The sequence below is a fragment of the Heptranchias perlo genome, chromosome 17 (genome assembly GCF_035084215.1).
Source record: "Heptranchias perlo isolate sHepPer1 chromosome 17, sHepPer1.hap1, whole genome shotgun sequence".
Lineage (NCBI taxonomy): Eukaryota > Metazoa > Chordata > Chondrichthyes > Hexanchiformes > Hexanchidae > Heptranchias > Heptranchias perlo.
The window spans coordinates 14,456,268-14,483,336 of NC_090341.1; the positions used below are offsets into that span (position 1 = coordinate 14,456,268).

Genomic DNA, 27,069 nt, shown 5'->3' on the forward strand with positions numbered 1-27,069 from the left:
AAGTGGGCAGCTTTTTCCAATTGTATATGTGCAGTCTGAGTGAATAAAGGTACATCATTTGGAGTTAAGCCATATAAAAATATAGGTAGTGGGAGATCCTGATGAGGCTTCCAGGCTTTTTCCAATAACTTTTCTGTTGTGAGGGCCGTGATGACAGTTTCCAATATTAACTCATATATTTCGTGAGCTGAAATTGGCATATTTTATTCTCTGACACATAGAGTTAGTGTATCCCAAGTCTAACGATTAACCCTGATTGCAGTCAATTGGTAACTAGCAAACATATATGGTGCCCACTACACTGAATTTGGAAGATAAAAAATATCCCATTGGTCCACTTTGTACAGGCCACATGACTGCCCAGATTTATTCCCAAATAAAATGATTCACAGAAGCAAAACAAAGATAAAGTATTACACAGCACAAGCAAATACATGACACAAAACTGCATTTTAGTTGCTTTATTTCTTGTAAGAAATTGATTTCAAAGAGGAAAATATCCTTATAACTCTCAAACCGAGTGTTCATCAGTTTCTGTTCACTGTGGCATTGCATATGGAGTGTTGATAGGGCTCCATGTTTAAAAGTGTCTGCTTCTCACCCAACCATTTCAAGCCAAATCTAAGAAAGACACAAAGTGAGATTCTCTTCTTTGGGACAGAGTGGCGACGATTTGTTGCGAGTAAGTATCACGTGACCAGATGTTGAACGCTCCACCGTCACATGATCAGATATCACGTGAACAAACCTCCAGGAACGCGTCCAACCAGGTTGGCAACCCTAGAGCAGGTGAGGAATCTGCTCAGGTGCTGCCTGACCTGCTGAGTGTTGTTAGCATTTTCTGTGTTCAAACACATTGAGCGGTGTTTATGTTTTCAGACTGAGACGCGTCAAAAGATTGGTCAAGTGACTTTCGCCATGCATAAACGACAGGCTCTTGTTGCCAATTTATCTGATGCTGTTTAATTTGGACTGCAGCTGGCTCGCACGAAGGGAGGGAGACACACACTCGGGAGTCAGAAAACAAAAAGAAGACTCCCCGCAAAAGGGTCGCTCGGCCACCACAGGATGCAGCTCAGCTCAGCGCGGCGAGGTGCAGGTAATAGAGCGGTAGATCTTCATTAATAAACCAGTATCGGGTGAGGGTGAGGGGTGACTGGTGGTAGCAGAGAAGAGTAACAGGAACCAAATAAAGGCGGAGATCAGAGTTTGAGCTGAGACTGACGAGAAGGACTGGAGACGGAATTGGCAGGGGGCGGGATTTGGACCGCGATTGACAGGAGGCGGGGTTTGAGCCGCGATTGACAGGAGGCGGGGTTTGAGCCGCGATTGACAGGAGGCGGGGTTTGAGCCGCGATTGACAGGAGGCGGGGTTTGAGCCGCGATTGACAGGAGGCGGGGTTTGAGTTGCGATTGACAGGAGGCGCGGTTTTGAGTTGCGATTGACAGGAGGCGGGGTTTGCGCTGCGAGTGACAGGAGGCGGGGTTTGAATTGCGATTGACACGGGGCGGGGTTTGGGCTGCGATTGACAGGAGGCGGGGTTTGCGCTGCGAGTGACAGGAGGCGGGGTTTGAATTGCGATTGACACGGGGCGGGGTTTGGGCTGCGATTGACAGGAGGCGGGGGTTGGACCGTGATTGACAGGAGGCGGGGTTTGGGCCGCGATTGACAGGAGGCGGGGTTTGGGCCGCGATTGACAGGAGGCGGGGTTTGGGCCGCGATTGACAGGAGGCGGGGTTTGGGCCGCGATTGACAGGAGGCGGGGTTTGGGCCGCGATTGACAGGAGGCGGGGGTTGGACCGTGATTGACAGGAGGCGGGGTTTGGGCCGCGATTCACAGGAGGCGGGGCTTGAATTGTGATTGACACGGGGCGGGGTTTGGGCCGCGATTGGAGGGGGGCTGCACGGAGTAAGCACCTACTGTTTTCAGTTTTAACAGTTTATTTTTTGTTCTTTATTAATTTTGCATTTTACCTGCAAAACCATCGAGTAGACATATGTTTATATGGTGCATTATTATTGCCAAGATTAGGTCATTGCCTTTTGTGGGGAGGTGCAGGAAGTCTTGGCATAGACTGAAGGCTGGGGGTATTCTGGTAATGTTAGTGGATTAATAACCCAGAGAACAGGAGTTCAAATCCCACCTATGGCAGTTTGGAAATAAAAAGCTGGTATCAGTAATAAAAGCTCAACTGGTTCACTAATGCCCTAAATAACGGGAATCTACTGTCCTTAACTGGTCTGGCCTATATGTGACTCCAGTCCCACACCTTAACTGTTCTCCGAAGTGACTTAGCCAGCCACTCAGTTGCATAAAACCACTGCTGCAGTGGTTCAAGAAGGTGGCCCCTCACCACCTTCTCAGGGGAACTAGAGCAATAAATCCCGGCATTGTCAGGATACCCTACATACCAAGATTGAATCTTTTCAAAACCGAATAGAGTTGAAACTTTTATTTTTGACTAGAATAGCTTGAATGCCATCAGTTTTCCAGGGAGTTGGCGGCTGCTCACTCACGCTTGCTGAGTGAAGATAGATTTGATCAGTGTTTTTATGTGTTAATGGGAAGTTTTTTTAATATGTTTTTAGATCATGGGGGCATTACTGGGCTGACTCTTTGATTTTTGACTTGCACTGTGATGTTGTAAAAGTACTAATCTAAGGTAGTGAAGCTACTCAAACATACAGAGTACTTTTATTAATGCAATATTAACCATAATTTACTAAAATAAATACTTAAACACTTAATTCTGTGTGCCCTGTCTTTATTTTTCTCATTCGCTCCTCTTTACAATTTTCCGTGTGAACTATTTTTTAAAAATGTAATTTTCCTTTTTTAATCTAATCTAAACTAACTTTTTTTATAAAAAAACAGATTCCCTAAAAATATCAGTTAAAAATCTATTTTGTTCTTCTGGCATCCAACCTTCATCCTGGTGGTGAGAGCAAGTGTAGAAAAAATAGATTTTCATTGGCTATGTTTTTAAACAATCAAGAGCTCAGTCTTGGACAGTTGACAAGGTCCCATCGTAGATGCGACCAGTCCATGTTTGGCATATTTTATACATCAAAACAAGAACGAGGCCTTGAGAGTGAGCATGCATGTTGGTGCTCCTTGAAGTCCCTGCTTGAAAAGTTTTAACATCTAAATGTTCATACAATCAACTTTTTAGAATTACAAGTTACTTGTTTGTTTTGAGCTAAAAAAAATTCATTTGTAATAGTAGCTGAATTATAATTCTAAAAATGATTCACAACAGAGGTGGAAAATAGGAACTTATAATGACGAAAAAAATTACCGCTAACATAAAAACACTAATTAGTTTAGTTGAGATTAAAGCAGAATCTCCAGCATCAGTATTTTTGCACATCTTTGGATCTTTACTTTGATATTTTCCTCCTGTTCAGCATTAAAGACCATTCTAGTAAGCAAACCTTTGCTCCCTATGAACCGACTAGCATTAATATGCCCAGTTTCTGGTAATGTAGCGAGCCCGGAGGTTGAACAGAAATCTTTGTCACTATTCAGCTTACTGGATATGTCACAAGCTCTCTCATGATTCCCTTAGACTTTGTAAAGCGGTAGAATAAACACTCCATCAGACCATGGTTTAGACTATAAACAGAGAAACAGATTTATTACAAGTAGCAGAGCACATAATCTGCACTCCAGTGCATTGTTAAATTATGCTGCCCTTTGGGTGAGACATGAAACTGAGTCCCATTGATAGAAACAAAAATCAGGAGCGATGTAAAACGGGCTACTGACTCGCTATCACCCGATTTACACTATCGCACAGAGTCAAGATCTATCCCAAAGAGTGTAATCCAATATTATTAAATGTGAAAATATTCTTATCAATTTTACATTCAATAAAAAGAGTAAGCACTTCGGGGCTTCTAAAATATTTTTAATTTGTTGGAATCCATGTTAGCAAGTGGGGAGCTTTCACTTTTGAAGCGGTTTACTGACTCTCACAGAATCTGTGTGAAAATTGTCGTTATCCTGATCTGGAGTAAGCTTTCCTGTTTATGGTAGTGACATCCCTTCACTGTGTTAGTTTTACAGGGTCATTGGGATAACCTCTGGACAACTTGCTGGTAAAGTCATGCAGAGACATGCTACACTGCCTGCATGCCCAGCACTCTGGCACTCAATCCCCTGCTCTTGCTCCGAGCTGAGGCTAGATATCGTGCTTTCTTGTGGTCAGTCATTCCGGTGAGTTTATACTTGTGAGATGTGACCGTTGATTGGAATTAGATGAGTGTGTTTTTCCATTGTAGAATTAGTTCCTGTGTGCATACAGGCACAATTGAATTGCATAACTGTTGCTATAATTCAGACTAACTTTGAAAAGTAAGAAAGACAGGGTCAGACATAGCAACACGAGTAGGTCATTCAGCCCCTCGAGCCTGTTCCGCATTCAATCAAATCATGGCTGATCTGTATCTTAACTCCATCTACCCGCCTTGGTTCTGTAACCCTTAATAACCTTATCTAACAAAAATCTATCAATTTCAATTTTGAAATTTTCAATTGACCCCCAGCCTCAACAGCTTTTGGTGGCGGGGGAAAGAGTTTTGGATTTCCACTACCCTTTGTGTGAAGAAATGCTTTCTGACATCATCACTGAATGGACTGGCTCTAATTTTAAGGTGATGCCCACCAAAGGAAATAGATTCTCTCTATCTGCCCAATCAAATCCTTTCATCATCTTAAACACTTCAATTAGATCACCCCTTAATCTTCTATATTCAAGGGAATAAAAGCCGAGTCTATGCCACCTGTTCTCATAACTTAACCCTTTTAGCCCCAGTATCATTCTGGTGAATCTGCGCTGCACCCTCTCCAAGGCCAATATATCCTTCCTGAGGATCGGTGCAGATCCGAACACAGTACTCCAGATGGGGTCTAACCAGAGCTCTGTACAGCTGTAACATAACTTCCACCCCTTTATATTCCAGCCCCCTTAAGGTGAAGGCCAACATTCCGTTAACCATTTAAATTATTTTTTGTGCTTGTCCACTAGCATTTAGTGATTTCTGTACTTGGACCCCTAAATCTCTCTGATCTTTCAAAGTCCCCAGTTTCTCAATGGGATTAGGTTCAGAGTAAAGTTCTCTCTGCTCCATCACGCTCTCCTACACCAGTTATACCATGGGTTGGATGTAGAGCAAAGATTCCATCTCCTTTAATACTGTTCTAACAGTGTGCCACTGTCCTAACCTCATAAGAATATTCCCACTGTAACAGTGTGGCATCTACAATCGTCACATGAGCCATCATTTCACTTTCCTTCACAGATACTGGCATTGTGCCCTAGGGCTGGATTTTTCTCCTCTCTCCCATCCAAAGTTGGACAGTATAGCGAAGGAAAAGGAAAGCAAAATTGGGGCTGCCTCATTCTTCCTCTGAGCTCAATTTGTCTCTCAGTACCCATTCCCCCCCCCGCCCCCCCACAACCCCGTGGGAAGGCTGGCTGCTACCACATGTAAATGCCGGGTGGGGAGGTGAATGATAGGTGTCCGAGTTCTCCACCAATTTCCATCTGTACAGGTGCCGTCTCCACCATCCCCAGGGACTGCCAGGAGAAAGATGGTAGTGTGCCCTGGGGCAATGGTGGTAAGTCCCCAAAGTCCTTTAGTGGAGGGACAGGATCAAGTATTGGCCTCCTCTCGCTCCTCATGGCCCCAAAATCATTCCTTATTAGGCCTCAATTGGAGTCACATTGGACAGCGGGGAGTTGAGAAGAGGAGAATCCAGGCCCTACTGTACTGACTTGGGACTAGGGCTAGGAGTAAGCAGGACGACTCTATGTTGGGCCTAAGGGTGGATCCTGGCATTTTGGTTGGGTTTGAGAGCTGAGGCTGAGGCTGAGGTTGAAGTTGAGGGCTGGATGACGGGGCTTGTAGTTGAGGGAGAGGACAATGGACGCTGGAGGGCAGGGCTAACAGATGTGGCTTAAGATTCAGCAGGTAGTTGAAACTAAAGTACAGGGGCCTGTATTTAATCAGCAGCAGTTTGAACGAATGCCTTGTATTGCAGATGGCAGGAGATGAGCCCTGGACACTGGACAGGAGTCTTAGCCAATCGTGTGTGGACCCTGACACAGAGCGAGGATCAGATCTGGTACCGGACATATTCCAAGGAGGCAGAAAATGGCATCCACTTATCAACAGGTCACAAAAAGAGAAAAGGACCTTCTATAAATACGGTCGGTGTTAAAGTGAAAAAGGAAACTAGAATAAAAACCAAACTTAAGAATGAAGATGGAAACGTCCCAGAAACAGAGATGACATTTCCTGAAGTGAAAATGGAACCAGTGGAGCGCATGCAGCAGATAAATGATACCACAGCTGGAACGTTGAAACTGGAATGTAGTACTATGGATGAAGAGGAATGCAGGATTTTAACTGACTATTTTCAGTTGCATGTGCAACTCTTAGAGCTGTACTCACACTGGAGTCAAGCTGACAAACACTTTGAGCAAGTGGCGCAGGATTTCCCTGGTGAGTGGGTTCTTGAAGGAGTTTGATATTTATATGTTGCTGAATGGGTGTTACATCGAAACTACAGCACAGAAACAGGCCATTCAGCCCAACTGGTCTATGCCGACGTTTATGCTGCGCACAAACCTCCTCCCTCCCTCCCTCTTCATCTAACCCTATCAACATATCCTTCTATTCCTTTCTCCCTCATGTGCTTATCTAGCTTCCCCTTAAATGTATCTATGTTATACGCCTCAACTACTCTGTGTGGTAGTGCGTTCCACATTCTTACTACACTTTGGGCAAGGAAGTTTCTCCTGAATTCCCTATTGGATTTATTAGCCACTAATTTATATTTATAGGGTGTTTGTGTCTGTCTGCAGGTCTGATTGAAGGTTAATATTTTGCGCCCAGCACTGCAGACACAGTACAGAAGGGGCAGTTGTACATCTATTTATGGCATTTGGTGGCTAATGCATTAATGTAATGATTCTACTGCTTCAAAATGTGTCACGTTTTGAAAAAATTATGGTGGAGTAATGATTGTCTGTAGCCTGATCATTTATGACAAAACTGTATTTCTGTCTGTGTTAGATCATTGATTTGAATTCCTTATTACCAGTAATAGTACACAGAAGGTTAATTGTGGTTTCTGTGAGCTGTCTCTGCAAGGTGCAGAAACACACAACTTGTTCCAGCAGGTGAAGGATTATTATGTATTCGAGCCTTGATTCCTCTTGAAACAAAAGGTGGTTTTAATATGCTAATGTAAATTGAATGCAGAGGCATTGGGTTGTACCCATTTTATAGAATCTTCGATGGCTGAAGGGGTGACCTATTAAGTTCCAACTATCACATATTTTAACGAGGAAAACAAACATCTTGTAGCATTGTCTAAGATGGGCTACCCATCGAATTTAATTATGGACGATGCAGTTTTTGTCATTGAGTAAACCTTCAAGAGATTTGGCATAATACTTCTGTGGGTGTGTTTCCTTTTTAAGACAGCAGGCAGTTAGTCTCCAACCAACGCAGAGCCTGGGCTAGTTTTACTTTGTGGCAGTGCAAGAAATTAGCTATTTTTTTTTCCGGGTGTCTAGTTATGTTGAAAGAGAATTCAGGGGAAGTGTCTTTATTGTTTTTGACGTGTTTCTTGGAGGACAGCAAAACTTGTAAATGTACTGTTTTGCACTGAATATTGTTCATTTACCTGTTCCATGTTAAATAAACTGTCTGTTGGTTGCTAGCCTGAGTGTAACTTGATTGTAGGTTCAATTTTTCTACTGAGAATGAGAATCCCCGTGTTGCATTCCAGTAAGCTAAAAGGGTTAAATTATGAGGACAAGTTGTATAGACGAGACTTTTATTCCCCCGAGTATAGAAGATTAAGGGGTGATCTAATTGAAATGTTTAAGATGATTAAATGATTTGAAAGGGTAGATAGAAAGAAACTATTTCCTCTGGTGGGGGAGTACAGAACGAGGGGGCGTAACCTTAAAATTAGAGCTAAGCCCTTCAGGGGTGATGTCGGGAAGCATTTCTTTGCACAAAGGGTAGTGGAAATCTGGAACACATTCCCTCAAAAAGCTGTTGAGGCTGGTCAATTGAAAATTTTAAAATGGAGATTGATAGATTTTTGTTAGGTAAGGGTATTAACGGATAAGGAACCAAGGCAGGTAAATGGAGTTGAGATACAGATCAGCCATGATCTAATTGAATGGCGGAACAGGCTTGAGGGGCTGAATGGTCTACTTCTGTTTCTATGTTCCTAAACTGGTGTACAGTAGTAAGAATTCTCTGTTCGATCCCTGGTCTCGCTGTTATTTACATAGATACTGGGCAATTAAAGCCAGATCATTGGAAACATGAGGTTTGTTTAAGGTAGTGATCAATGACTCTGAACTTGAGTAGGTTATCTCAGGTAAAACCAAAAATGTAACACTCCTTTCCCAGGATACATGCGGTGCAGTAACAGGCACGATAGGCTCTGAGAGAAATATGGCTACGGCAGTGTAGTGGTTATGTTACTGGACTAATAATCCAGAGAATATGAATTTAAATCCCACCATGACCATTTGATTTCAATTTTTAAAAGAAAAAATTGGAAATAAAAAGCTGGTATCAGTAAAAGTGACCACAAAGCTATTGGATTGTCATAAAAACCCAACTGGTTCACTAATGTCAGGGAAGGAAACCCGCTGGTCTGGCCTATACGTGACTCCAGTCCTAGGCCAACGGAGTTGACTCTCGCTGCTTTCTGAAGTGGCCTAGCAAGCCACTCAGTTGTTACCAGGGATGGGCATTAAATGTCGGTCTTGCCAGCGATGCCCGCATCCCGAGAATGAATAAAAAAAGACACGTCTTTCATTATCACTTCACCCGCAGACAGCATGGAGGGAGGAGGGACTAGTGCATAGAGGGATGCACTGCTTAGAACATTTATAAAATTGCTTTGTTCAAAAAGAAGCTTTAAACTCCAAAATTCCCTGGGTGTGATGAGATTAAACAATTCCTTTAAGTACAGGTTGCACAATGTGTAAAAAAAAGTGCTTGGTTATTGTGGGACTGTTTATTTACTCAGGTCTGTATTGAGTAATGTTTTTTTTTAACCTGTGCTGTTCCAGGTGTCCGCGTCCTACGTCAGGATCCCATTGAGTGTCTTTTCTCTTTTATCTGCACCTCCAACAACCATATCTCGCGCATCACCGGAATGATTGAGCGCCTGTGCCAGACCTATGGAGAGAAGCTGTGCAAGCTGGACTCTGTCACCTACTACTCATTCCCAACATTGCAGGCACTGGCAGGTTGGTGTCAAAGCAGGAAGTGGTCGGTTGGGCGGCCGGCTGGGGAGGTGGTAAGGTGGGGGGTGGTATTTGAACCCAGTACCGCTGGGTTATAGAGAGGAGAAAAATTAGCCAGGGAGCTCACTCCTGCTCACTCTCTAGTGACCCTTGCTAGAACACACGAGCGCAGATGCATAAGAGCGCGTTCAACCCTGAATTAGGTTTGGGGGCTTGGCTGTGATGCCCCATGTAGTTGAATAGCCTGCTCACACTCATCGTCTAGGCTTACACGTGAGGAATGGCTACTCGCGCAAGGTACCTGAGGCTGGCCAGCGCCTGTGAAACCGTACCCCAGCCTGAGTCAATAATTGGGCAAGGAGGAGGAAAATTTGAAAACAGGTCAAGCTCAAAGTAGAATGAATATTGGGTTGCATAACCCTGGGCCCAGGTTGTTACAATATGAATGAGGCCTGATGACCTCAGCTAGTCTACTGGGCACTGGACTTGCTTTGACTGCTTCCGGAAAGAGAGACGGGTACCATTCTAATCAGAGAAGCAGGCACTTGGATTTTCCAGCAATTAAATTGATAGCTTGTATCAGACACCTGGGTTATGAAAAGCGAGAGTGTTTACACTCTCAGGGGAGACCTTGTTGCAGTATTGAAGAGTTTAAGGGATATAGATAAAGTGAACCTTAACATGGCTGATATAATCTGAAATTCTATAACAAGGGGACATGGATAAGGGAAGGAAGCTCAGGTCAGCTCAGATTTAACTACTTTACACAGAGAATAGTTGTTATATAGAACAAACTGCCTGGAGAGGGAATGGAGGCAGATAGTACTGGCAACTTCAAGAGGAACTGTTTGATATATGGTAGTGAAAGGGATTGAGGGGGTGAGAGATAGAAGAAGATAAGGTATTTTTCATTAGATAGACTGTAATGGTCTGTTCCAGTCCTGTACTTTATGTTTCTTTGTTCTTGCCTGCAGTCCACTGAACTGCTTCTTTCAACATAGCCCAGCAATAAAACACACAAAACCATATAGTTCATTCCTCCCCCCACCCCTCCATTTAATCCATTCACTGGCCATTTCAGGTCTGGCCATACAGATGTATTCAGGACGTTTCTAGATTCTGGTTGTTCCAATGTCATCTCTGAGTGTTGCATTTCCAAGTTACTGAGAATCGTTTTAAAAACGTTTCTGATTTTTTTTCTCATTTATTCACCAAATGCCAGTTGTGAAATGTTGCTGTTGAAAGAAATTTTTAAAACGATTCTGAGTAACTTGGAAATGCAACACTCAGTAACTCTCAGTGGCTCAGCAAGTTTATCCATTGATTAGTTGAGTCACACAGGCCAGCAAGGCCCCAGTCAGTGCTGAGTTAGTTGATCTCAGAGTGGGTGGCCATAGGAGTGCTACAATTGGCTGCAGCAACAGTCTAGGGAAAGGAAAACCGGCCCAGTTTCCTGCTCTTGATTGCTGCCCAGTGACTCCCTGCTGGATGTTCGCTTGAATGGATGATGTCTGAGGACAGGCCGAGCGATGATAAGCCCCCCATGATCAAATAGCCTGTCAGGCTTACTGTCTAGGCTCACACATGATTAATAACTAGGGTTACCAACCCTCCCGGATTGTCCAGGAGTTTCCAGGAATGAAAGATTAATCTCCCGGACACTGCAGTGTGCAACCTGGGAGAAAAAACAGTGGCGGGGGAGGGGGTGGGGGCTGGGGGCTGGGGTTGGGTTTGACCCGACCATTGGGGATTGTGGACCAACTTGGTTGCTAGGATGGGACAACAAATTGAGCTTCCTCAAACTGGAGGGGGGGTGGGGCGTTTCGACCAAGACGTAGCTAATTTTTAGATCAGAAGGAACTGTTAATGGTTACTATAGGGATTCGCAGACTTATGCAAATGATCAGCTCAACTACTTATCTGTGTAACTGCAGCCAGGTAACTGTGTAACCACAACCAGGTAACTGCCAACAGCCATCTGTGTGATCGCAGCAAGCTACCCGGTCCCTAGTTTCCACTGGAAGAAATCTGTGGGTGAACTGCTTGCTCCATAGTTAATAAGTTTCAAGTAGCTCATTCCTTAAACCATTACTCATGGTAAAACTAGAGTTGGCAAGTCTATTGATAACGACATTTGCGAGGTACAGGAGGGTAACTGGTAACCATGGATACGTACCCCAGCAGGTTATCAACACCTTTAGGGGATAGGGGAGAAAAGAGAAAGCAAACAAGTCATGGAAACTAGATTATTGCTAGCAGAAAAACACAGTTGGTACAAATCTAGGTTTGTTTTGTCCTGTAGCACTTCCTTTCTGCCATTAGGTGGTGATGTCATACTGGAAAACTATTTTAATACTCTTTACAAAGAGCAGGTGCACCATATACTGGCTGCAAATGGTACTTCCAGGACACCTTCCAAGCAGCACAAATAACAATGGGTCTCCACAGAAAAAGCTGGGAAGTTCTTGAATTTCTGTCTCTGCTGCATTATCTTCAAATTTGCAAAAAAAAACATACTATTTTGGGACTAGACATTGATGCTGCTCAGTAATTGGAGTTTAGTTCAACTCTTTAGTGGTCTGCTGATGAGGTGCTGCTGACTGAGTTTCGTCGGTCTATGTGTAGATCTTGGGTTGATGTAGCTTTTAGTTGTGAGATTTTGATTGTGGATTATTAGCCCTTTAGTTTAGCATTAACAGGTGGGGCTAGTCAACATTTAGCTACATAGATTGTAATAAGTATGTTTTAAATTAAAAAGTGTAGAAATAATCTGTTGCTCAGTAGTCGCACTCTCTCCTCTAAGTTATCCCTCAACCAACACCACCCAAAACAGATTATCTGGTCATTTAGCTCATTGCTGTTTATGGGACCTTGCTGTGCACAAGTCGGCTGAGATGTTTTGCTACATTACAACAGTGGCTACACTTCAGAAGTACTTCATTGGCTGTGAAGTGCTTTGGGACATCCTGAGAACGCGAAAAGTGCAATATAAATGCAGCTTCTTTCTTAATCACAATTACAATAAGTCAGACTAGTAACAAGGAGACACAAAAAAGACAGACTGATAGAAATAATTTGCTTTCATACCAGCTGGACTCTAGCATAAATAATTCTAGCATCTTAAATGGGCCCACTTTAATGAACTGTAACAGGTGAGCTTGTATACCGAGGGATATTGATTGACCTGTATGTGTATACAGTGTAAAATCATTAACTTAAATAACAATGTACTGAGCACAAAATGGAACAGGTTTAGCTGGCTGGACTTAAAGTAGCTAAGTTACCCGGTCCGTATCAGATGCATCCTAGGTGGCTGAGGGAAGTAAAGGTGGAAATTGAGGAGGTACTGGCCATAACCTTCCAAACGTCCGTAGATATGGGGGTGGTGCCGGAGGACTGGAGAATTGCAAATGTTACACCCTTGTTCAAAAAAGGGTGTAAGGATAAACCCAGCAACTATAGGCCAGTCAGTTTAACCTCAGTGGTGGGGAACCTTTCAGAAAGGATAATCCGGGACAGAATTAACAGTCACTTGGACGTGGGTGGATTGATTAGGGAAAGCCAGCACGGATTTGTTAAAGGCAAATCGTGTTTAACTAACTGGATAGAGTTTTTGATGAGGTAACAGAGAGGGTAGATGAGGGCAATGCTATTGATGTGGTGTATATGGACTTTCAAAAGGCATTTGATAAAGTGCCGCATGGTAGGCTTATCATCAAGATTGTGGCCCATGGAATAAAGGGGGCAGTAGCAACATGGATACAGAATTGGCTAAGGGACAGGAAACAGAGAGTAGTGGTGAACGGTTGTTTTTCGGACTGGAGGGAGGTGTACAGTGGTGTTCCCCAGGGGTCAGTGCTGGGACTACTGCTTTTCTTGATATATATTAATGACTTGGACTTGGATGTACAGGGCACAATTTCAAAATTTGCAGATGACACAAAACTTGGAAGGGTAGTAAACAGTGAGGAGGATAATGATAGACTTCAAGAGGATATAGACAGGCTGGTGGCATGGGCGGACACGTGGCAGATGAAATTTAATGCAGAAAAATGCGAAGTGATACATTTCAGTAGGAAGAACGAGGAGAGTCAATATAAAGTAGAGGGCACAATTCTAAAAGGGGTACAGGAACAGAGAGATCTGGGGGTATATGTGCAAAAATCGTTGAAGATAGCAGGGCAGGTTGAAAAATTGGTTAAAAAAGCATACGGGATCCTGGGCTTTATAAATAGAGGCATAGAGTACGAAAGTGTGGAAGTCATGATGAACCTTTATAAAACACTGGTTCGGCCACAACTGGAGTATTGTGTCCAGTTCTGGGCACCGCACTTCAGGAAAGATGTGAAGACCTTAGAAAGTGTGCAGAAGAGATTTACTAGAATGATTCCAGGGATGAGGGATTTTAGTTACGTGGATTGACTGGAGAAGCTGGGGTTGTTCTCCTTGGAACAGAGACGGTTGCGAGGAGATTTGATCGAGGTATTCAAAATCACGAAGGGTCTAGACAGAGTAGATAGAGAGAAACTGTTCCCATTGGCGGAAGGGTCAAGAACCAGAGGACATAGATTTAAGGTGATTGGCAAAAGAACCAAAGATGACGTGAGGAAAAACCTTTTTACACAGTGAGTGGTTAGGATCTGGAATGCACTGCCTGAGGAGGTGGTGGAGGCAGATTCAATCATGGCCTTCAAAAGGGAACTGGATAAGTACTTGAAAGGAAAAAATTTGCAGGCTACGGGAAAAGGGCGAGGGAGTGGTACTAGTTGGATTGCTCTTGCATAGAGTCGGCGCGAACTTGATGGGCCGAATGGCCTCCTTCCATGCTGTAACCTTACTATGATTCTATGTCCATGGAAATTAATAATGGGCGGGGAATTGTATGGGGCCTATCTCAAAGTTAGTCTCAAGATGATGATCCAAAGAGTATGTTGATTTTTATGTAGAGACAATGAAGTGGAGAGGTAGGGTCAGGATGGAGGATGATGCAGAGAGGTAGGGTCAGGATGGAGGATGATGTGGAGAGGTAGGGTCAGGATGGAGGATGATGCGGAGAGGTAGGGTCAGGATGGAGGATGATGTGGAGAGGTAGGGTCAGGATGGAGGATGATGTGGAGAGGTAGGGTCAGGATGGAGGATGATGTGGAGAGGTAGGGTCAGGATGGAGGATGATGCGGAGAGGTAGGGTCAGGATGGAGGATGATGCGGAGAGGTAGGGTCAGGATGGAGGATGATGCGGAGAGGTAGGGTCAGGATGGAGGATGATGTGGAGAGGCAGGGTCAGGATGGAGGATGATGCGGAGAGGTAGGGTCAGGATGGAGGATGATGCGGAGAGGTAGGGTCAGGATGGAGGATGATGTGGAGAGGTAGGGTCAGGATGGAGGATGATGTGGAGAGGTAGGGTCAGGATGGAGGATGATGCGGAGAGGTAGGGTCAGGATGGAGGATGATGCGGAGAGGTAGGGTCAGGATGGAGGATGATGTGGAGAGGTAGGGTCAGGATGGAGGATGATGCAGAGAGGTAGGGTCAGGATGGAGGATGATGCGGAGAGGTAGGGTCAGGATGGAGGATGATGTGGAGAGGTAGGGTCAGGATGGAGGATGATGTGGAGAGGTAGGGTCAGGATGGAGGATGATGTGGAGAGGTAGGGTCAGGATGGAGGATGATGTGGAGAGGCAGGGTCAGGATGGAGGATGATGTGGAGAGGTAGGGTCAGGATGGAGGATGATGTGGAGAGGCAGGGTCAGGATGGAGGATGATGTGGAGAGGTAGGGTCAGGATGGAGGATGATGTGGAGAGGTAGGGTCAGGATGGAGGATGATGTGGAGAGGTAGGGTCAGGATGGAGGATGATGTGGAGAGGTAGGGTCAGGATGGAGGATGATGTGGAGAGGTAGGGTCAGGATGGAGGATGATGTGGAGAGGTAGGGTCAGGATGGAGGATGATGTGGAGAGGCAGGGTCAGGATGGAGGATGATGTGGAGAGGTAGGGTCAGGATGGAGGATGATGTGGAGAGGTAGGGTCAGGATGGAGGATGATGTGGAGAGGTAGGGTCAGGATGGAGGATGATGTGGAGAGGTAGGGTCAGGATGGAGGATGATGTGGAGAGGTAGGGTCAGGATGGAGGATGATGTGGAGAGGTAGGGTCAGGATGGAGGATGATGTGGAGAGGTAGGGTCAGGATGGAGGATGATGTGGAGAGGTAGGGTCAGGATGGAGGATGATGCGGAGAGGTAGGGTCAGGATGGAGGATGATGTGGAGAGGTAGGGTCAGGATGGAGGATGATGCGGAGAGGTAGGGTCAGGATGGAGGATGATGTGGAGAGGTAGGGTCAGGATGGAGGATGATGTGGAGAGGTAGGGTCAGGATGGAGGATGATGTGGAGAGGTAGGGTCAGGATGGAGGATGATGTGGAGAGGTAGGGTCAGGATGGAGGATGATGTGGAGAGGTAGGGTCAGGATGGAGGATGATGTGGAGAGGTAGGGTCAGGATGGAGGATGATGTGGAGAGGCAGGGTCAGGATGGAGGATGATGTGGAGAGGTAGGGTCAGGATGGAGGATGATGCGGAGAGGTAGGGTCAGGATGGAGGATGATGTGGAGAGGTAGGGTCAGGATGGAGGATGATGCGGAGAGGTAGGGTCAGGATGGAGGATGATGCGGAGAGGTAGGGTCAGGATGGAGGATGATGTGGAGAGGTAGGGTCAGGATGGAGGATGATGCGGAGAGGTAGGGTCAGGATGGAGGATGATGTGGAGAGGTAGGGTCAGGATGGAGGATGATGTGGAGAGGTAGGGTCAGGATGGAGGATGATGTGGAGAGGTAGGGTCAGGATGGAGGATGATGTGGAGAGGTAGGGTCAGGATGGAGGATGATGTGGAGAGGTAGGGTCAGGATGGAGGATGATGTGGAGAGGTAGGGTCAGGATGGAGGATGATGTGGAGAGGTAGGGTCAGGATGGAGGATGATGTGGAGAGGCAGGGTCAGGATGGAGGATGATGTGGAGAGGTAGGGTCAGGATGGAGGATGATGTGGAGAGGTAGGGTCAGGATGGAGGATGATGTGGAGAGGTAGGGTCAGGATGGAGGATGATGCGGAGAGGTAGGGTCAGGATGGAGGATGATGCGGAGAGGTAGGGTCAGGATGGAGGATGATGTGGAGAGGTAGGGTCAGGATGGAGGATGATGTGGAGAGGTAGGGTCAGGATGGAGGATGATGCGGAGAGGTAGGGTCAGGATGGAGGATGATGCGGAGAGGTAGGGTCAGGATGGAGGATGATGCGGAGAGGTAGGGTCAGGATGGAGGATGATGCGGAGAGGTAGGGTCAGGATGGAGGATGATGCGGAGAGGTAGGGTCAGGATGGAGGATGATGCGGAGAGGTAGGGTCAGGATGGAGGATGATGCGGAGAGGTAGGGTCAGGATGGAGGATGATGTGGAGAGGTAGGGTCAGGATGGAGGATGATGCGGAGAGGTAGGGTCAGGATGGAGGATGATGCGGAGAGGTAGGGTCAGGATGGAGGATGATGCGGAGAGGTAGGGTCAGGATGGAGGATGATGCGGAGAGGTAGGGTCAGGATGGAGGATGATGCGGAGAGGTAGGGTCAGGATGGAGGATGATGTGGAGAGGTAGGGTCAGGATGGAGGATGATGCGGAGAGGTAGGGTCAGGATGGAGGATGATGTGGAGAGGTAGGGTCAGGATGGAGGATGATGCGGAGAGGTAGGGTCAGGATGGAGGATGATGCGGAGAGGTAGGGTCAGGATGGAGGATGATGTGGAGAGGTAGGGTCAGGATGGAGGATGATGCGGAGAGGTAGGGTCAGGATGGAGGATGATGTGGAGAGGTAGGGTCAGGATGGAGGATGGTGCGGAGAGGTAGGGTCAGGATGGAGGATGATGTGGAGAGGTAGGGTCAGGATGGAGGATGATGCGGAGAGGTAGGGTCAGGATGGAGGATGATGCGGAGAGGTAGGGTCAGGATGGAGGATGATGTGGAGAGGCAATTTTGTGAGCTGGACTGGAGTAGAGGATGATGATTTCTTGTGATTTTCCATATAGGAAATGATGTGGAAAACCAGTTGCGAGAGCTGGGATTTGGATACAGAGCAAAGTTCATCAGTCAGAGCGCAAAGATGATACTGGAGACACATGGTTCAGATTGGCTAAATTCACTTCGCGGGGCACCATATGAGGAAGCAAAGCGTGCACTGCGCACTTTACCTGGCGTAGGGGCAAAGGTGGGCCGATTACCTGTGAATGGATCAGTCAATGGATCAGATTTTAAACATTTTTGCTGCTGCTGTTTTTCCTAAGCTGAAAGAAATTTGTTTAATTTTCATCATTTTTAAATTTTCTGTTTGCTCCGACATTGACGCAGTTTTAACTGAAGGGAGGGAATGCCCAGATGAGAGCAGTTACTACCATTTTTTGTGTGCCTTTTTCTTCTTTGTTTTTGTGCTCATCAAGGTGAAGGATAATAGTGCTGGGGAATCGAACTCTTCCCATTTTAGATAAAAGCTGCCCTCCCACATTGATCAGTAGTATTGGCCTGGATACCCACACTAGACAAGGCTTGGAATTTGTAACAATAGCTGTAAAGCCAGATTCCATAGTTCTTACATTCTGTTTATATCCCTTGTTTTTTTTATGTAGAATCTCTTGGTGTAAACCTGAAGCTCGATTTTGCATGAGCATATGAATACATCTGACTGCCAGAAACCTATGTAACAGGATGTTGTAGATACAAATGTAGGCCATTCGGCCCTCGAGCCTGCTCTGCCATTCTATTAGATCATGGCTGATCTGTATCTCAACTCCATTTAACCACCTTTTCTGCATATCCCTTGATCCCGTACCTAATGAAAATCCATCCATCTCAGTCTTGAAAATTTCAATTGACCCAGAATCCACAGCCTTTTGGGGGAGTGATTCCAGATTTCCACTTCCTTTTATGTAAAAACAATGCTTCCTGATTTCGCTCCTAAATGGCTTGGCTCTAATTTTAAGATTATGCCCCCTTATTCTGGATTCTCCTACCAGAGGAGATAGTTTCTTTGTATCTACTGTATCAAATCCTTTTACCTTTTCAAACACCTTGATTAGATCACCAATCAACGATCTGAACTCAAGGGAAAACCAACTAAAGTTTATGCAACATGTGTTCAAAGGACAAGTTTCAAGACACATTAGAGTATTTTCTAATTCTCTGTTTTCTGCCTTCAGGTGGCTGATTGTGTTTGTTTGATGTCTCTGGATAAGCCGGAAGTTATTCCCGTGGACACACACGTCTGGCAGATCACTAAGCGTGACTACCTCTCCCACCTGGGGGCGGGTCAAAAGAGTCTCACTGACAAGGTGTATCAAGAAATCGGTAAGGAAAAGATCAACCTAAGCTGTTAGTGGGATCAGTAACTTGTATTGTAGCAACCACTGATTAGGTAACTAGTTATCTTAGATGAATAATCTGTTAAATGGATTACTTACCTATAGCGTTCCTTAATAATCCTTTCTGCTGTACAATATCTGCTAAATTGATAGATTTTTGTTAGGCAAAGGTATTAAGGGTTACGGAACCAAGGCGGGTAGATGGAGTTAAGATGCAGATCAGCCATGATCTAATTGAATGGCGGAACAGGCTCAAGGGGCTGAATGGCCTACTCCTGTTTCTGTATTCTTAAAAACAACATACAAAATCTGCTCAATACAACAAAGCTTCTTTTAGATTCAATACTGTCATCTCTAACACAACACTTTCTAGAAACATAGAAAATAGGAGCAGGAGTAGGCCATTCGGCCCTTTGAGCCTGCTCCGCCATTCAATATGATCATGGCTGATCCTCCATCTCAATACCATATTCCCGCTCTCTCCCCATACCCCTTGATGCCTTTTGTGTCTAGAAATCTATCTAGCTCCTTCTTAAATATATTCAGTGACTTGGCCTCCACAGCCTTCTGTGGTAGAGAATTCCACAGGTTCACCACCCTCTGAGTGAAGAAATTTCTCCTCATCTCAGTCCTAAATGTCCTACCCCGTATCCTGAGACTGTGACCCCTCGTTCTGGACCCTCCAGCCAGGGGAAACACCCTCCCTGCATCCAGTCTGTCTAGCCCTGTCAGAATTTTATATGTTTCAATGAGATCCCCTCTCATTCTCCTAAACTCGAGTGAATACAGGCCGAGTCTACCCAATCTCTCCTCATACGACAGTCCTGCCATCCCAGGGATCAAATTCTGTTGTGCTACAGTGTCTAATATGCTGCTGTCTTATGAACTGCAGTCTTTAATTCAGTGTTTTTATGTACTGTGATCACTGGTACAGTGCTGTTATGTTCATTTATATCTAGTTGAAATCATAAAAACACACACAGGGTGGTATTATAGAGAGCTGATCACCAGATCATAATGTAATTGAACTTTGTACACTGTAAATTGTAGAACAGGTCTTGTACTTACAACATGGAGCAGCTTTGATAGTAATATCTGAAAACCTTAACTAGCTTCTCTATTTTTATTTCAGGTGATTTTTTTCGCAGCCTATGGGGTCCTTTTGCTGGCTGGGCACAATGTGTGAGTAATAAAAACATACAAACATAAAGGCCTAAAAGGACTATAAGAATCATAATGGTCAATAAAACTATAAAACCTTAAGACCTCAGTTAGAGTACTGTGTGCAGTTTTGGGCTCCACACCAAAAAAAGATATTGAGGCTTTAGAGAGGGTGCAACGTAGATTCACTAGGCTACAAATATGAAGAAAGACTTGAAAAATTGAGGCTTTTCTGTGTTAGCTTTTTTTTTCTTAGAACAACGCAGATTACAGGGTGATATGATAGAAGTGTTTAAAATTATGAAAGAAAGGGATAGAATAGATAAAAATAGACTGTTTCTAGTCGTTGAGATGTGTAGAGCAAAGGGATACAAGATTAAATGCAAGACATTTAGAACAGAGAGCAAGAGGAACTTCTTTACACAGGCAGCTGAATTCACTTCCAGTGTTAGTGGTTGAGGCAGAAACTGTCAGCATTCAAGATTAGACTGGAAAGTTGGATGAAGAATAAAGGGATATAGGAAAATGATGGGTAAATGTGATTCGCGCTATTTGTTCGTGTGGAGGGTAAATGCCAATTGGTTGAGCCGAATGACCTGTTTCCATGTTGTAACTTCTATATATTTCTGAGTATAATCACCATAATGCGATTGGTTCAGATAGAATATCTAGGGAAAGATAATGAAAGAGAGAGTTATAGACTATAATGTAATTGAAGGGTTCAGATAGACTATTGGATGTTGAGAGAGATAAATATAGATGTATTTGTAAGAAAGGATCTGTGTCTGGAGTGAATCCGCTGTTTAAATTATGATAATTCGCATGGATACTTGGTTGATACATTGGCGCAAATCTAAAGGGTAGCAATTATAAGAATGACAGTTTTCTGCCATCAAACTAAGTATGGCTTACAGAGTCAACATTGACAGCTTCCTGCCACTACCATGTGTTCTCTCTCCGCCTCTCAATAGCTAATCATTTGCACTCTTTCATTCCAGGTTCTGTTTTCCTCCGATTTGAAGAAGTTTCAGGTATACAAGTCCAAGCAAGAACTAGAGTAGAACAGAAAAACCAGGAGCTGACAGCTGACCTTACTATTACCACATAACACAGAGAATAATGTAATTGCTGCTTTACACTCTACCACACTATAGCTCTTGTGACCCCAGTCCTGTTTCATCTGTTCATGTTTTCACTCCAGCTCTGTCTGGTGCCCAGTTCTTTTATGGGAATGAACGTAAATACAAATTACAGACACCTAAATCGCTAAAAGTAGCAATGCAGGTTAATAAGGCCATTAAAAAAGGCAAACCAAGCACTGGGGTTCATTTCTAGAGGGATAGAATTGAAAAGCAGAGAAGTTATGTTAACCTTGTATAGAATCTTGGTTAGACCACACTTGGAGTATTGTGCACATTTCTGGTCTTCATAATATAGAGAAGGTGCACATGGATGATACCAAAACTGAGAGGAAATAGTTATCAGGAGAAGCTGAACAGGCTGGGGCTTTTTTATCTAGAAAAGAGAAGGCTGAGGGGTGACCTGATAGAGGTCTTTAAGATAATGAAAGGGTTTGATAAGGTAGACGTAGAAAAAATGTTTCCACTTGTGGGGGTGTCCAAAATTAGAGATCATAAATATAAAATAGTCGCTAATAAATCCAATAGGGAATTGAGGAGAAACTTCTTTACCTAAAGAGTGGTAGGAATGTGGAACGCACTACCACAAGGAGTAGTTGTGGCAAATAGCATAGATACATTTAAGGGGAAGCTAGATAATCACACGAAGGAGAAAGGAATAGAAGGATATCATAGAAACATAGAATGGTTACAGTGCAGAAGGAGACTATTTGGCCCATCGAGCCCGTGCCGGCTCTATGTAAGAGCAATCCAGTCAGTCCCATTCCCCGTAGCCCTGCAAATTTTTTCCCTTCAAGTATTTATCCAATTCCTTTTTGAAAGTCACGATTGAATCTGCTTCCACCACCCTTTCAGGCAGTGTATTCCAGATCAGCATACAGGATCCTGGGCTTTATAAATAGAGGCATAGAGTACAAAAGCCAGATCATAACTACTTGCTTTTCCAGATTATAACCACTTGCTGCTTAAAAAAGTTTTTCCTTATGTCCCCTTTGGTTCTTTTGTCAATCACCTTAAATCTGTTTCCTCTGGATCTCAACCGTTCCACCAATGGGAACAGTTTCTCTTTATTTACTTTATCTAAACCCTTTATAATTTTGAACACCTCTATTAAATCTTCCCCTAAACCTTCTCTGTTCTAAGGAGAATAACCCCAGCTTGTCCAGTCTCTCCACATTCCCTCATTCCTGGTACCATTCCAGTAAATCTCTTCTGCACCCTCTCTAAGGCCTTCACATCCTTCCTAAAGTGCAGTGCCCAGAATTGGACACAATACTCCAGTTGTGGCCAAACTAGCGTTTTATAAAGGTTCAACATAACTCCCTTGCTTTTGTACTCTATGCCTGTATTTATAAAGCCCAGGATCTTGTATGTTGATAGGGTTAGATGAAGTAGGGAGCGAGGAAGGAACCTCGTGTGGAGCATAAACACTGGCATAGACCAGTTGTGCCGAATGGCCTGTTTCTGTGCTGTAGACTCGATGTAGCTTAATATAAACCTGTTTCTTTTCCATTCCTCTCATCAACCAGCTCTTTTTGCGCAAATGCTTTTCAGAATTATCGAAGCCAGAGCCCACTGATCATCCGTTATTTTCTGTCATGACCTCTACACTTAGAAATGCTCCAGTGAAGGCTATGCAATTGTAATATGGCAAAAGTAAGACTCTGCAAACACTATTTTGGACAGGTGTTATTCGGTTCATAGTGCTCCGTAACAAATGGCGGCCTGGATACTACAGTGGAAAGGGACAAGTTAGCAAACTTGGAAATTTGAAGTAACATTTAAAGGAAACCTACAGTGAAACCTGTACAAACGGATTACCCCAAAAAATAGACACCTGCAAAAAAACAGATACTTACTGACAGTCCCAAATAACTTACATTGTAATAGATACAAGGTGCACCTTGAAACCATGGATGCTCGCAAATTATGAATTACAGACATCCTTCAATGCACCAAGTCTGTTTACAACTTAAAACGCGGGACAGTTAGGTAAACAAGGGGTGAAAGAAACGGCTTTTGTTGAATGGAGATCTCTTTACCCATCCATAGCGGCAGAGAAACCGCTCTATCTCTGGGATTAAATGCTTGCCGGCTCTGTCCCAGGGATAGAGAGGTTTCTCTGCTGCTATGGATGCTGGGTAAAGAAGTCTCCATTCCACAAAAGCTGGGAACTGCTGGTCTCGGGAATCGGGGGCCCCGAAATCGCGGTAGGGAGCTCAAGAGTTGGGGAGAGAGGAGACTGGGAAAAGGAGAGAGGGGAAGAGGGAGACTGGGGAATGGGGTCTCAGGGGGAGAGAGGGAGACTGGAAAATGGGGGCTTAGGAGAGGGAGAATGGGGCCCGGGGGGAGAAGACGACTGGGGAATGGGGGCTCAGAAAGAGACTGGGGAATGGGAGCTTGGAGTCAGAGATGGAGAATGGGGGCTCGGGAGGAGAGATGGAGAGAATGGTTTCCCCTCTTCCCCGCCCTCGGTTTCCCCTCTTCCCCGCCCTCGGTTTCCCCTCTTCCCCGCCCTCGGTTTCCCCTCTTCCCCGCCCTCGGTTTCCCCTCTTCCCCGCCCTCGGTTTCCCCTCTTCCCCGCCCTCGGTTTCCCCTCTTCCCCGCCCTCGGTTTCCCCTCTTCCCCGCCCTCGGTTTCCCCTCTTCCCCGCCCTCGGTTTCCCCTCTTCCCCGCCCTCGGTTTCCCCTCTTCCCCGCCCTCGGTTTCCCCTCTTCCCCGCCCTCGGTTTCCCCTCTTCCCCGCCCTCGGTTTCCCCTCTTCCCCGCCCTCGGTTTCCCCTCTTCCCCGCCCTCGGTTTCCCCTCTTCCCCGCCCTCGGTTTCCCCTCTTCCCCGCCCTCGGTTTCCCCTCTTCCCCGCCCTCGGTTTCCCCTCTTCCCCGCCCTCGGTTTCCCCTCTTCCCCGCCCTCGGTTTCCCCTCTTCCCCGCCCTCGGTTTCCCCTCTTCCCCGCCCTCGGTTTCCCCTCTTCCCCGCCCTCGGTTTCCCCTCTTCCCCGCCCTCGGTTTCCCCTCTTCCCCGCCCTCGGTTTCCCCTCTTCCCCGCCCTCGGTTTCCCCTCTTCCCCGCCCTCGGTTTCCCCTCTTCCCCGCCCTCGGTTTCCCCTCTTCCCCGCCCTCGGTTTCCCCTCTTCCCCGCCCTCGGTTTCCCCTCTTCCCCGCCCTCGGTTTCCCCTCTTCCCCGCCCTCGGTTTCCCCTCTTCCCCGCCCTCGGTTTCCCCTCTTCCCCGCCCTCGGTTTCCCCTCTTCCCCGCCCTCGGTTTCCCCTCTTCCCCGCCCTCGGTTTCCCCTCTTCCCCGCCCTCGGTTTCCCCTCTTCCCCGCCCTCGGTTTCCCCTCTTCCCCGCCCTCGGTTTCCCCTCTTCCCCGCCCTCGGTTTCCCCTCTTCCCCGCCCTCGGTTTCCCCTCTTCCCCGCCCTCGGTTTCCCCTCTTCCCCGCCCTCGGTTTCCCCTCTTCCCCGCCCTCGGTTTCCCCTCTTCCCCGCCCTCGGTTTCCCCTCTTCCCCGCCCTCGGTTTCCCCTCTTCCCCGCCCTCGGTTTCCCCTCTTCCCCGCCCTCGGTTTCCCCTCTTCCCCGCCCTCGGTTTCCCCTCTTCCCCGCCCTCGGTTTCCCCTCTTCCCCGCCCTCGGTTTCCCCTCTTCCCCGCCCTCGGTTTCCCCTCTTCCCCGCCCTCGGTTTCCCCTCTTCCCCGCCCTCGGTTTCCCCTCTTCCCCGCCCTCGGTTTCCCCTCTTCCCCGCCCTCGGTTTCCCCTCTTCCCCGCCCTCGGTTTCCCCTCTTCCCCGCCCTCGGTTTCCCCTCTTCCCCGCCCTCGGTTTCCCCTCTTCCCCGCCCTCGGTTTCCCCTCTTCCCCGCCCTCGGTTTCCCCTCTTCCCCGCCCTCGGTTTCCCCTCTTCCCCGCCCTCGGTTTCCCCTCTTCCCCGCCCTCGGTTTCCCCTCTTCCCCGCCCTCGGTTTCCCCGCCCTCGGTTTCCCCTCTTCCCCGCCCTCGGTTTCCCCTCTATCTGCTCATGAGTGGCCTCCTGGTTCTTGGAACTTCTCACACAACAGCTGCTGGCACGAAACCACAGATAAAGATTCTCAACTATAAGGGACCCAACCGTTATAAGATAAATCCAATAACATTTGTAGAAGGCATGTGATCTGACATCACATGGTCAGATGTCATGTGGTCAGAACATCACGTGATCAAACCTCCAGGAATGCCTCCAACCGGTATGTCCTACTCCACCAGTGCGACAGGTACTGATGAGCTGCTAATAGCGCCCTACCCACCCCTCAGCATTTCAAACATTAGCAGCTGCAGCACACAGAGGAAGGGGGACAGGAGTCTGCAGGACATTAATCCTCCCCAATTTGCAATGATCTCCCAGGCTCTCTGGCCCTACAGCAGTCACCTCACTCTGTGCAGGCTGCCAACATAGCAAATCTCAAGATCAGGACATCTCTCAATGGAAAAGGACCCTGGGATGGCAATGAACTGGGAAACCCAACGAACAGAAAATGAACTGAATTAGGCAAGCTCCCAGGTGAGGGTGAAAAAAAGAAGGAACGCTGTAGGAGATACAAGCAATCCCAGGATATTTGGCTCATTCGGTTTACTGTGCATACAATGACCATTTCGAAAATAGGGACACCTGCAAATAAAGGACAACTGTGCAAGTCCCTTAGGTGTCCCTAATTTACAAGTTTCACTGTATTTGAAAGAAATTACAAGTGAACATCTGTTTACCTTACCGTACAAGCCACTTGGAATCCAGTGCTACAATCTTCCTCGCAATCCCCCCCCCACAAAAAAAAAACAGACTCATGTCTTTTTGAGTACTCAACTACAAAGCTAGCACATCAAGTTGCCTTGGAAGGGAAGGTTTGTGGGAAAAATATACATACGTAGATGAATTTGATGCATCAATGGATAGATTAAGATTTTATTAATGTATCTTTGTAAATCTAATAAAGATTAAAGGTATTAAGAATGCATTCTGAATCACCTTATTGCAGATTATTAGGAATCTAGTTAGTGGCTATAATATCATTGAGGGGTTCAGGTGGAATATTGGCAATTATTTAGTTTGAACTGAATCAGTTTTAGGCAGAGAGGCTTTGAGGGGATGTCCAGGTTTTCAAAAGTGCCAAAAGTTTTAAAACGTCATTCCAGAAACCTTATTTACAGAGCAAGCACTATCATTGTGTGGAATAAACAGCTACATATGAGTGAATCATGGCTCAGCTGAATCATGAACGGGAATTCAATCAGCAGAAAAGCGTAAATAAGAACATGAAGAATGCTTAGACTGGCTCCTGAATGGCCTGGTTCCTCGTTAATGTGCTGAAGAATTTGTCCAACCCTTTAAGCCCAGCGATGCAGAATGGACTGCTCAGATGTGGAGACTATTACAGTTCAGTGCTGTGTGCAAACAATTTCAGCATGGGGTAAATACTTGTGTACACATTTTTCTGAAGTCATTAGTTAAGGATTTTAAAAGATCCAAGCACTGAATCCAATGCCCAACAAGTGGTTACCATAGCAGCTCCAACCCACACACTGGAGTACATGTTCCAGGCCTTTCTGCTGCTTGAGTGGTTGGCCCCATAAAACCACACACTAAAATCTGAAGTTACTAAGATAGTGTCAGCTCGTGATGTTACACAATATATCATGTGCTTAGGCCAATGTGTAATGGGCTGTGGAGAGTTAAAGGTAGTTCCAAGGGATTCAGTACTAATTGTAAGAGCGAAGGTCAATTGATTTTTATATGGGTTGAAAACAATCCACAACAAACTGCTTAAGAGTATGCTCCAGGTAATCACCAGAGCTTAACCAAATACAAGTGGATTTATTCCACAAAGAGTTATTCACCACTTGGAATATAAGATTAACATTGCACAAAACTCCTGTCGTGCTCCAGTTCCATGTAGGACTTTTACTGCAGGTGGATTGTTAGATGTGAAACACTTCACAGTAGCCTACACTGAGATTTCTTACACCAGACAGACAGCTGTGTTCTTTGCAAAAGCTTTAATTTGTTGCATCAATCTTTATAGTAATAACAAAATTCTTCTATCATGAATGGGTTTATTTCTTCTGGGCTTTTTGC

The 27,069-nt window shown here is 45.8% G+C and overlaps 1 protein-coding gene across 2 annotated transcripts; it reads left to right on the top strand.

Moving 5' to 3' along the window:
• Positions 1-738: 738 nt before the first annotated feature.
• ogg1 (8-oxoguanine DNA glycosylase) lies at positions 739-23,251 on the top strand. Of its 2 annotated transcripts, XM_067998542.1 has the most exons (8): positions 739-1,099; positions 4,063-4,220; positions 6,048-6,511; positions 9,115-9,294; positions 17,353-17,531; positions 18,517-18,664; positions 19,811-19,860; positions 20,838-23,251. In XM_067998542.1, exons 1-8 carry the CDS (start codon positions 956-958, stop codon positions 20,898-20,900), a joined length of 1,386 nt encoding a protein of 461 aa, XP_067854643.1. In that variant the 5' UTR covers positions 739-955; the 3' UTR covers positions 20,901-23,251. The 2 variants fall into 2 exon arrangements, with proteins under 2 accessions (XP_067854643.1, XP_067854644.1); XM_067998543.1 differs by lacking the exons at positions 17,353-17,531; positions 19,811-19,860; positions 20,838-23,251 and having other exon boundaries at positions 18,517-18,599.
• Positions 23,252-27,069: the final 3,818 nt, after the last annotated feature.

Coding starts and splice junctions, on each gene's coding strand:
- ogg1 (XM_067998542.1), top strand. CDS start 956: ATGCTGTTTAATTTGGACTGCAGCTGGCTCGCACGAAGGGAGGGAGAC. Junction 6,512..9,114: donor AGTGGCGCAGGATTTCCCTG/GTGAGTGGGTTC, acceptor GTGCTGTTCCAG/GTGTCCGCGTCCTACGTCAG. Junction 9,295..17,352: donor AACATTGCAGGCACTGGCAG/GTTGGTGTCAAA, acceptor TTTTCCATATAG/GAAATGATGTGGAAAACCAG.